Below are 12,278 nucleotides of genomic sequence, written 5' to 3' on the forward strand. Positions count from 1 at the left end.
AAACCATTTTTTGCAGTAGCTTTGAGTCTGCTCAAACAAGCCTTTAAAAACTTCAACTTCCAGTAAGTTAATTACTTTTGGTAACAAATCACTTGGGATACTCTGCACAAATGACTGAGAACACGACAAGGTCATGATGTCCTGATCGTCTGAATCCGTCACTATTTTGTCTGATGTGGGTATAGGGAGAACACGGTGCTAATCACCTTGGCCTCTGGGGTGACCGGGCTGGGCCTAGAGTGGGGCTGGATCTCCAGACTGTCCCTTCTGGCCACGGCAGCCTCACTGACTTACCGTGGTGTGCACTGCCAATATTACTTTCTCTCTATCCGATGACAGTGTTTTTGAGACACAGTGCCTTCGAGCAGGGTCTGTGGGCCAGATCCATCCCATAGCCTATTCTTATATGGCCCATACGCTACTAATGGTTTTTACATCTTTAAATGGCTGGGGGGGGATAAATAAAGATGAGTACTTTATGACACGAAAATCACATGATTCCAGGTTCACCACTGGTGAAGTCTTACCAGAACACAGCCGTGGCTCACTGGTCTATGTGCTGCCCAGGCCGCTTCTGCACAACAGCAGAGGCCAGCAGTGGTGCAGGGACCGTCCAGTTCATGGAGTCTAAGATATGTGCTCGTGGCCCTTGACCAAAAAAAAGCTAACCATCCCCTGCCCAGTATCTTATCCAACCCAGGACCTGGGCTCAGTTCACAGACTTGGCTTTAAAGGTGGCTTGAAGGAGGTCAGCCACTGGTCAGCATGGGACATTTTGGCACGTGCGTAAATGTCTTCTCTTGGCAGTCACCATGACCTGACACTGGTAAAGGGCTGAAGCATCCGCCAAAGTACCAGAATAAGAACTGAGCGCGTAGAACCTGACGAGGGACTGCTATGTCACTTTAGAGTTTGAGGCTGGGGGCTGTTTTGACACAACACAGACTTCTGGGACAGGCAGTGGCTTGGGGGCAACAGAACAGAATATAAGAAACTGGGGCTCTCTGTAAAAATGCACCGGCTGCATGTTCTACATTTGGAACTGATGACACAATGGGATGTTTTAGACAGACCTAACAGGCCGACTTCCCCACACACACCAGGAAGGGACACAGCTAGATGGACGGGAAACCCGGAATGAGCTTTCCCGAGCCCGGAGCGCCGCACCTTGCAGGAAGACGGGTGCTGCTTACCTGCACACGTGTAGGCATCCTTGCTGGTGAAAGGCTTCACGCACTGGCTACAGCTGATGGGACCCACGACAGGGATGGAACTGAAGGTGTGCCCGTTGACCGTCTTCTTATCCTTCTCTTTCTCCTTCAAATCTTTCTCCTTCTCCTTGATCTTCTCTTTCTCTTTCTCCTTTTCCTGCCAAAGAAAAGAACCAACAGTTAACGGAACCCCAGAGGCCCTCCTCTCACCTGGGCATCCAGGTGGCATGGGGTCAGGTGTGTGATGGAGAATGCTTTGCACGGAAGTTAAGAGCACTGTCCCGGACAATGGTTTTTCTAGGTTGCGAGTGTTCCGGCTACACTGGAAACGCTATGGGAAGACATGTTCACACGATGGACACAACGTCCCAGGACCAGCTCTGGGAAGAGGCTTCTGGATCAGGAGGAGGGGACTCTGCGGTGGCCTATGAGCCCTCCTCAGCAAGCCCAAGCGCAGCCCACGGAGGAAGCCAGCAACGAGCAGAGGGCCAGCTGCAGGAAGGGGGCAGAAGGGACTGCAGCCATTCTCGGAGCAGCCTCGGGGAAGGAAGACGATGGGATGGCAGGAAGCCCTCCTTGGGGATTCCTCTCGGACTTCCTCTAGCCGGAAGCATTAACTGTCCCCCACACACACACATACCACTGTTGTCACCTAAAACAATTCCTGCAACACGGGCGCCACGAAGTTCATGATCATGACAACTAACTCAACAGCTTACACTTTGAGTCAACGCCTTCTAGCCTCAGTCTCTGTAACTCTGAAGTGCGCAGGGAGGGCATCACGCTTGTGCAATTGAGAAGATGATAAATATCAACTACAATTCTGAACAGCTGCTATGTGCCGAGAACGACAGCAGGCGGCTTACACATATTTTCTCCTAACCACCCAGTGAACTACTGGTTATTATCCCCACGGCACATCTGAGGAGACCGAGGCTCTGAGATGTTTAATACTGTCTCTGAGGCGACATGTCAGTAACGGCCCGTGCTGGAAAGAAGATCCAGATCTGGCTGACTCCACAGCTCTCTTATTCACGACACTCTACTGCCAGGGGCTGGCGAGGTGTGTTGACTCACAACGGGTGACACGGCAAGTGATTGGTAGTCAACATCAGGACCCAGGCCTCCCGACATCCCAATTCAGAGCCCATCCACTGTTCCGAACTGGCAAGTGCTGGTGAAGTCTGATTCATGCATGGTCCTTGGTTAACAGAACACGTATAATAAAAATTTAAGAACCAAACTGCTACACTTTAGAACTGTAAAAATTAAGGAGAGAGGGAGAAAAAGTATTTCACTTTACCTAACAGGAAACTGTTCTAAGTGACAATCAGTAACCACTAAAGTACGTAATAGTCTAATAACAATCAATTACGAGTGGACTTTTTTCCAAGTAATTTCTCTCCCCTAACTAAATTTTGCCGCAGGCTTCTCTGCGCATAAACATTAAACCGAAAAGCATCTGCCTCTTTTGCTTCAGAAAGCTATGAAGCGTGTTCCAAGAAAACCTTCTATGGCAAGTGACATTCTCTCAAGCCTTCCAATACTCATCAAATCCAAATAAATAACAAATAATACCCTTGTCCTTTGCAACTAGCCCAACTAGTTCTTCCAAGAATAAAAACAAAACAATAAACTCCCATCGTCTCTTTCTCTGCTTATGAGAATTTAGTGCTGTAAAGAAGGCAGGCTCTTACCTCTCCATGTCCTATGAATTTCACGGTTATGAGGGGTACTTCGGAAACCCGACCCCATTTTATCGACATGACTCGACCCCCATGCCAGGAAATGTGCTCTCACAGAAGGAGCGGCTCATGCCGGCAGGGCAGAGCTCAGCAGCTTTGAGCTGCCATCAGAGAAACCGTAAGAGGAAGCCAGGGACTGGTTGAGAAAGGGAAGGAGGGAGGGCTGAGGCTGCTGGTTTCCTTAAGACAGGCTTAACTATTTGCATGCTGCCAGCAAAGCCAACTACCCTAGTTACACAGGACACGGAAAATGGAAATGAAACGAAGCGAATTCCCAGAACACACGGTGTGTCCGGACGGGGCTCCGCTGCAAGACGGGACACTCTGGGAGGACCGAGGCCAATTTCTGACACTTGGAAGTTAAGGAACACATCTACTTCGGAAGGCTTCTCATTACGTCGAATCCTAATGTGTGCTTCCCAAGAACAGTGTGTGGTGAAGCTGGTGGTAGACTTCGCCTGTGGTCAAGTGATGACCAGCTTGTTTTCTCAAGTGTGACGTTTCCATGTTGAACAACCTGGGGAAGTAGGGGCTGCTGGTATCTCAGGGACGGCTGCAGGAAATAACTATACCGGGTACTAAGAAGGAAAATGAGTTCTCGCTTTCCCCCACCTACCATTTTTGACAAACGGTTACAATGAGAAGCACGGAGAGCGCTCCTGACAACCGAAAAACAAGCTGTCGTGAAGTCACCCTCATGCTGCAGATCTCTGATCGGAGAAGGAACCAGAGAACCGGATTTCACACAGACTTCAGCCTTTGCAAACACTCTCTAGCGGGCACCTCTGTAAGGCTCACGGGTTTACTTCTCCCCTAGGGAGCAGAGGCCCAAGAAAGCAGAGCCAGACTGCAGCAGCTCTGCAGGAATGCAGCCCGTGCCCCCAAAACGCCCACTTCAAGTTAGAGTAAGAATTTCCACAGAACTTCTCTGCCCATGTCCTAGTTGTCTGTGAGGAGGAAAGCTCAAAGAACATCGGTGTAACACGGTGGTCTGAAGGGGCTCACTCCATTCCCTTTGTGAACGGGATCACCGTGCACTCAGCGTTTCAGTACTCTGTAGCAAGCAAACGTACTGAACAGGAAACGGTACTATCAGAAGACACTAACTAAAAGACAAAAGCAGAACCTGCCAGTCTTCCTGTTAGACTTCCTGTTCGGGCTTTACCCCTTTGGAAAAAAACACCGAATACATTTAATTACTCATGCCAGATACTGCTAATTTTTAAAAGCACATAGGAAGGATCAGTACTCAGTTTCTCCAATCCTACATCCCTCTATGTATCTACTTATCTACATAGACATACGTGTCTTCTCAGTACTGAACGCAAAATATGAATAATTTTTTTGGCTCCTTTTGGCTCCTTACCATCTTACTTAAGAATTGTGACACACAGACTTTTAATTTTAAGCACATATAATAGATTAACATAATAATTAAGAGACTCTAAAGGCAACAAGTATAAACTATTTTTACATGAATGCATACATCATGCTTAGTTATAAGGAAAGCAAAATTTTCCAAACTGTTCGTAGAAACTTTACTAAGAATTTATAGGTGGCAATTTATTATATCTTCAGTAAATGCTTATATTTTTCCTTTAAAAGAAGTAGGAACGATTAAATTGTACAAATAGGTTAATAAAAGTAGATAAGATGATCTCTAATAGCAGGTCTTTTAAAAATAATTTAAAAGAAGTAGAATTCTATCATTTTTATTAAAAAAACTAGTGTTAATGTCTACAGTAGCACTTTCAGTTAACATACGGAGAAAGAACAGTCTACAGGAAAAACTGAGTCAGCATCCTAACACTAATAAACTCATTTGTTTTTGTCATCATTTAGAGAATAAAACAGTTCTGTGCAGTAAAGCTCTACCACAGGCACTATGGCATATTAAGTCAGAGTATTTAATGTAACTTGACACTATTTCCCCTATTTCTTACTATCTTTTGGTACATTCACAAAAGCAAGCTCTTCTACATGAAAGGCAAGTCTCAACCTTCTTGATGTGTTTGGCCAGTGGGGCATTTTCCTAAACACCTGATAATGTGAAGTAAGGATTGCCATCCAGGTTACAGATTTCTAATTTTTTTTTTAAGTTTATTTATTTGAAAGAGAGAGAGATAGAGAGAGAGAGAGCGCACAAGCAGGGAGTATTGGGGGACAGAGGAGAGGGAGAAGCAGACCCCCCTGAGCCAGGAGCCCAACACAGGGCTCCATCCCAGGACCCTGAGGTCATGACTTGAGCTGAAGGCAGGTGTTTAACACCGAGCCAACCAGGTTTGTAATTTTTTTTAATAAATATTTTGTTTTTTTTTTCCCCAAGATTTTATTTATTTATTTGACAGAGATCACAAGTAGGCAGAGAGGCAGGCAGAGAGAGAGGAAGCAGGCGAGCCCGATGCAGGGCTCGATCCTAGGACCCTGAGATCATGACCTGAGCCGAAGATAGAGGCTTTTACCCACTGAGCCACCCAGGCGCCCCCAGATTTGTAATTTTTTGAGAGTTTCCACTGCCAGAGATAGCACGAGCCCCCAAAGACCAAATGTTGAAGCCACATGTGAAAGAGGAACCAGTTTCGTTGCAAAACAGTGCTGTCATTTTGACAAAGGAGATGCTCGGACACAAAGGTCAACTGATATAGACGGTCGGGGCTGACGGACTCTGCTGTAACAATTTCCTTCTTTACTCCTGCCTTTTTCTCACTCCCTACTAGCAAGCTCCAGTCCTTTGAGTTATTGAAAAAGTTATAAAGACACTGTTCAGTAACGGTTAGATCTTGTTTGAGTGAACATGAAGTGTGCTAACTGCTAGAAGTCAGCCCATAAAGAGGTTATTTAGTTAATATTACCTAGTTCTGTGGCCTAACGCTAGTTCTCTGGGCTTTAGTTTGCAAATAAGGAGGATTAAACTTTTTTAAAGGTCAGGTTCCAGTTTCTAAATTTGATCTTACATGGTTTTGTTTATGCCTGTTTGTATTCCCTTATTAACATGACCTGTGGTGGAGTCATTGCCCTGCCCTGGAAATTAACATCACTGGGGAGATGCACAGAAAGGGAACTCTCCACTTATTTATTTACTGGTCTTCCAATTGAAGATCCCACATTTTAAAAACAGAACAACAAAAACACCAGACATATGTGAAAATGTCCAAATAGATCATAAAACTTCTCAATAGTAAAGATGAAGGGGCGCCTGGGTGGCTCAGTGGGCTGAGGCCTCTGCCTTCGGCTTCGGTCTCAGGGTCCTGGGATCGGGCCCCGCGTTGGGCTTTCTGCTCAGGGGGGGCCTGCTTCCCTTCCTCTTTCTCTGCCTGCTTTCCTGCTTGCTTGTGATCTCTGTCAAATAAATAAAAATCTTAAAAAAAAAATAAAAGTAAAGATGAAGATCTTTAGTTCTTTAGGAGCACCTGGCAGAATGCTAAGACCATCTACAGAAGTCCTGTGATAACGGCTGGCTAATTTATACTGGTCTTCACGAGGAGGTTTTCTTTTGTGGACGCCAACCAGTGTCCAAGCCAGCAGTGGTAAGTCAAACACATATGGCTCTTATTTTAAGCCTTGCTGCCAGTCTGTGGAACACTGATGAACATTCTGCCCTCTTTAACCTGGATTTTTTAAATGATAAAACAAGGATATGTCTGAAGTTAATACTTGTATATATGATTCTTCTAGAAACAATTTGCTAGACTCCTTGCATTTTTTCCTGTTTTCCTCCTGATTGGCTCACCTTCTTCTCCTTCTGTACCTGGGCAGAAATGAAAGCACAATTCTGGTGGCAGGTTTTGTGGAAAAATTCCTGTGAGGACTGAACCTAGCATTTACTAAAAGAAAGAGATCTTATTTTACAAAATCTTGTAAAATGCATTGGCTCTACTTCTACCAACCCGCTTAATGAAGGGCTTAGAAAGCTTGTTGTATTTTGTTGGGGGGGGTGTGAACTTTTACCATAATACACTTGAGTTCAGTGTTTGTTCATTCTCTTACTTCTATGTATGTACATACCATGCACACGTATACACACGCATATATATAGTGATTCCCTGGCAAGAGCTCTTTTGCTGATTTCCATGTAAAAGTTTTTTTTTTTTTTTTAATTTATTTTGCTGGAGTCTGGGTGGGTGGGTGAATGAGGACAGGGGAACTGGGAGACAGAACGTTTTTTCCCACTGATCTAAACTAAATTGGTTTTGGTTTTGCACTGGGCATCAGTGTAAGAAAAGTAACTTCTTGTCTTCTTTTTAAAAAAAAAATACATTGAAAAAAATTAGAAGAGTAGCGATCTCTATGTGGGATTATTACAGGTGGTTTTTATCTTATTTTTATATTTTAAATATTCCTATAAGTATGAAAAAAATAGACAAAAAATGTTGAGGTACTTTAACATAACCTCGCTCACTAAGGAGCATTCACTGCCACGTGCAGATCCAGTTGGGACTAGACCTAGGAGCCCACTTTCGTCTTTAAAGTTCTTGTAATTCTTTGTGGGACACTCTAACCTCTAAAACAAACATAATATTTATATTGATAAATACTACTTATAGATTTATTTTTATACTATATTTATATTATAATACATATTTTATAAATATTTATATCTTATAAATATTTAAATATATTTAAAAAATCCCCTGATCTTGACATCAAATCCTCCAGGTACATTTTATTTTATTTATTTATTTTTTTAAAGATTTTACTTATTCATTTATTTATTTGAGAGCAAGCAAGCAAGTGAGCACACACGAGGCGAGGGGGAGGAGAGGGAGAGGGGCCAACAGACTCCATGCTGTGCGGAGCCCAATCTCGCAACCTCAAGATCATGACCTGAGGTGAAATCAAGAGTCAGAGGCTTAACTAACTGAGCCACCCAGGCGCTGCCCCCCACCCCGCTTTTGGGTACGTTTTAAACCTGGTTTACCGATTAGAGCATGTGCTTGAGATCTGAAGCCACCGCTGGGGGCACAAACCCAGATACAGCAGCTCACTCCCAGAAAAGGGAGATAATCTCTGCCTTATGTGGCTGTGGAAAGCATGATATAAAATAACATATGGAAGACTCTTAGCATACAGTAAAAACCCAATTAGTGATATCACCTTTTGTTACTATTTTTCTTGCTGTTTTATTTCTTCAAATATTAGGCTATTTCAAAGATACTCTCTGGGTTTATTTCCTTACATCCCCATAATTTAATTGCTTTCTGGGTGTATGTAGGCTGTGACAGGAGCCCACAGGTGAGCGACTACGGCGGCCACACAGGGAAGCCCCCCAACGGTACTTACTCTGCTCTTCTTACTGCTGGACATTTTATTCTTGATGTAGCTGAATGTACGACTGACTTTTGTTCCACTCTTCCCTTCAAAATCTTTCTTGGAGGGGCTTTGTGGCAGGAAACTATAGGTCTCTTCTGTTATGCTAAATAAAAACAAGGAAACTGATTAAAAAAAAAAGACTACAGAATTTTAAAAAATTAAACACAGATTAAAAAATACATTTCTCTGTAACCATGTATCATTTTAGCTTCAAGTCAGAGTCAACTTATATATACACACATGAGAATGGGAAGCAGAGCGAGAGAGGGACAGAGGCTGCCGAGTGGTTCCACTCCGTCGGAGCCGAGGACAGAGCACACCACAAGGCCCACATTCTGGTGCTAAAACCTGGCTCCGTTTTCTTGTATCAGCCACTAAGGTTTTAGTAATAGATTTTCAGTGACCTGGTTTGAAGCAGAGCCTACCTGTCAATTACTCATTTATTATTTTATCTGAAACTTCTTCATCTAAAATAGCACTCCATTTACAAACACCTTTGCAGCAAACAGGTGCTTGCGAAGAAACTCGTAAGTAAAATAATGGAATGATGGATACGTTAATAAAGGCTGCAGACAAAGGAAGTTTTAGGACTGAATGCATACTCAGGTTCCCTAAAAGCAAAAATCATGTACTTTTTTCGTCTTATGGCCCACGGGGCAATTAATACTGGTGCCTACCAGTATGGGGTTTGCACAATTTTTGGAGGGAGGAGAGTGTAGAAAGACCCATTTGAGGAGTTTCACACCGATGCAGATGTGCTGATCTCCCCGCGCTCTGGAAGGCTGCAAAGAATCTATCTATGATGGACACGTTTAGACCTTAGGAACTCCACGGCGGTTGATCTCCTCCAAGAATGCTGGGCACATGTATATACAATCCATTACATGGGAAAGGAATCCATTTATACGACGTTTCTTAGGTGTTCCACAAACATTATTTTAAGAACTTTTCTGCAGAAAAGCTGGGTTTACCTCAAGGGCCTCTGAGAGAGGACAGAGGCACACTTCAAGAGGGGGAACAATCCTCTTCAACCGCCAACATCTGTTTATGTGTAAAGGGCTGTTTACAGAACAAAGCAGCCTCTTCCATTACGGTATGGGGGAAACAGTGTGAGAACCTGCTCCGGAGGACAAAGGATGAATAAACTATGACAGAAATGCAAGAGAAGCATTCATCCCGAGAGCCACAGCTTATGCCTCTGTGAAAAGGAGAGCAGCTTCAAGTGCAGGGCAATAACCAGAAGCCCCACTATGCACACATCAGAATCCTTCAGAACCCCCTAAGCATGACAAGAGGAATATAAAAGTAATCAGTGAGCCAAAATACTAATCGTCTGCCTGCCGTCAAGCAAAGAACCAATTCGCTTGGACAGAAGTATGCATCATATCCGTGAAGGCAGAAGAAAATGACTTTTTGGGAAAAAATAAAAAGGTTAAAATGGGTAAGGCAGCAATACTGAACAGGCGAGAGTGCGCGTGCGCGTGCGCACGCGCGCACACACACACACACACACACACACACAGAGAAAGAAAATGTCAGGCTTAGGGAGGAGTAATTCCTATAAGCAGAGTACAAAAGTTCACAGAGTCAAATACAAGCGTGTCCTCTCCTGAATAAATGCAAACATGGACTGCTACGACAGTGTAGAGAATAAAAGTAAGAGTCTTGAGGACATTATTTGAAAAGGACAGAGCCTTCTTTACAAGCAACTTGTAGCCATTATTCTAAACTGATCACTCAAGGAAGTAAGAATCTCAAGAGTTGGATTCACTTCTTGGTCGGCTTAGTTAAATGTCCTAAGACACTTTGGGTTTCCTTCACTTTGTCATGGGGAAAGGAGTATCAAAATAAACGTGCGTTACCTCTCAGTCAGGTTGGCGCTGGTACCGTGGAAAGGCCGTGAATCTGGAAAACAGAAATAGGAGAGAAAACATTGGAACCAAAGGACTGTGCCTGGGTGACAGAGCACATGTTTAGAACGTTCACGAGGACACGCAGAGCAGACACAGCATCTGAGAGCCGATGCATGGGGCCTTCTCTAAGCAAGGGTTTGGAAGAAGGAAAAATTCAACTCAGACCTCTCAATATTAGAACTAGAAGCAGGAGGCAACAGGAGCAAACTCTCCACAACAAAAAATTTAATCCAGGATTCAAGCTAGTAGTAAACAAACCCCAAAACATTTTTTTTCCTCATGTTCAAACACAAGAGACAGGTTGAATTCCCGCTTTTGTCAATGCTCCACTTCCACAGGCCATTTTTCTGAGATGACATCACAAGAAGAACATAAAATCGAAAATTATACATCGTATTCCGTTCATTTTGCTTTCATATGTTTCCAAACCAAAAAATCTAGCTAATGTGTATCTGATATTTTGGTAAGCATTCCTGGAAGGAAATGGAGTAGTGGACAGGAAAAGAGCAGAAGAGCTAGCTTATAAGGTCTTGGTCTTGTCACTAATTTGGGGTGAGATCTCTGGATTTCATTTCCTCATCTGTGAGACGAGGGACATACAACGCATGGTAAGGTCCTTGCCAGGCTGACACTGACAATTTATAGGGCAGACGCATCCTTCCTCCTTCCACGACGACCAGACCATAAAGTGAAGCAGGTCATCACAGCTGAGGCTAGTCAGACAGCGGGGCAGTAAGTGGCGCAAACAGAAAGAACACTACATTCTTTTATCCATGACACGAGCATCAAGCTTGAGCTACTTTGGGACTAGATGAGGAGGTCTCAATCACACACTGACAACTGGTTTCCCATTTTTAGGAGATCAGGTTAGAAATAATTTCTGTGTGTAATTCCCCGTAGGCCAAGTCTGTTCACAAGTAGCACAGCTGTTAGAACGTGAACAGAACACACACTTCTTCCTTCGGGGGGTTTCAAGCACCTGAGATTACTGTGAGTAAAATTTTAATCTGATAGAGATTTGAAGATGTTCCATGACAACCATTTATAACTCCTAAGTGTCCAACCTACTCTAGATTCTGAGTAGAAACGCAAAATGGCAGTAAACGGCAACAAGTGGGAGTAATGCCTAAGAAAGTTAAAAATCAACTCTAAGTTTTCAAAAGACTGCTCTCTAGGGTCAGTCTTTCCTTTTGCCTATTTGGATTCTTTTTCTACTTCACTTACAATGCGTGGCAGTAACAGCCAGCTGCGAAAGGTGAACAGAGTAAGATATGGGATCTGTCCCCGAGTTTCTGCATGATCTAGCTGTGAAACTGTCAGGTGTTTACCCTCAGATGCCTTAGTTTACTTAAAAACCAAGAGTGTGCAGGGTGCCTGAGTGGCTCAGGCAGTTAAGCATCTGCCTTTGACTCAGGTCATGACCCCAGGGTCGTGGGATCGAGCCCCATGTTGGGCTCCTTACTCAGTGGGGAGCGTGCTTCTCCCTCTCCCTCTGCCTGCTGCTCCCCCTGCTTGTGCTCTCTCAAATAAATAAATAAAATGTTAAACAAACAAACACCCAAGAGTATAGTTTAGATCAGGGACTTTAAAACCTTTTCCACCCAAGGAACCTTGTATGGTAGAAGCACCATTAAATTCTCTCACACGGCCAGGACTCTGCTGTACACTAAAGCGATCACCTGGAAAGTCACCACCCTAGTAATAGGAACAAGTAAAAGTAAAATCCACAATGAGGAAAAATACCAACCAGCAAAGAGCCTGGCCAAGATTAAGATCCCAGCAGATTTCTGTCGAATAAATTAAAAACTGAACAATATGTGACTGAGTCCTGGAACAATCTTTGACGCTTACAAGGATTTCCAACCTTTCAAAGCTGAAAAAATTTTAATTCATTTGCTGTGACCTCTTAGATGTGGTTCTGAAAACAGTGATTAATCTACCAATACCTCTGAGATCCCTAAAGTGTCATCAAGTTTTCAGTGCACCTAAGCGGATGACATAACCAACACTACTTCTACGGTAGAACTACAGACAGGAGCAGGGGGTCTGTCACTGATGTTGGCGTGTGAAGCATCATGGCAGGTCAACAGTGTATTTCA

At 43.7% G+C, this 12,278-nt stretch overlaps 1 protein-coding gene across 15 annotated transcripts in view; it reads right to left on the reverse strand.

Moving 5' to 3' along the window:
- Positions 1-12,278, reverse strand: part of AKAP13 (A-kinase anchoring protein 13) — a 179,085-nt gene that overhangs the window by 50,695 nt on the left and 116,112 nt on the right. For all 15 annotated transcript variants that reach the window (XM_032342095.1, XM_032342093.1, XM_032342094.1 and 12 more), the window contains 3 exons: positions 10,129-10,171; positions 8,237-8,369; positions 1,194-1,368 (listed from right to left, as the gene is read on the reverse strand). In XM_032342095.1, coding sequence (XP_032197986.1) covers positions 1,194-1,368; positions 8,237-8,369; positions 10,129-10,171 — 351 coding nt within the window. The remainder of the gene's footprint in view (positions 1-1,193; positions 1,369-8,236; positions 8,370-10,128; positions 10,172-12,278) is intronic.

This window comes from Mustela erminea, chromosome 5 (genome assembly GCF_009829155.1).
Source record: "Mustela erminea isolate mMusErm1 chromosome 5, mMusErm1.Pri, whole genome shotgun sequence".
Taxonomy (NCBI): Eukaryota; Metazoa; Chordata; class Mammalia; order Carnivora; family Mustelidae; genus Mustela; species Mustela erminea.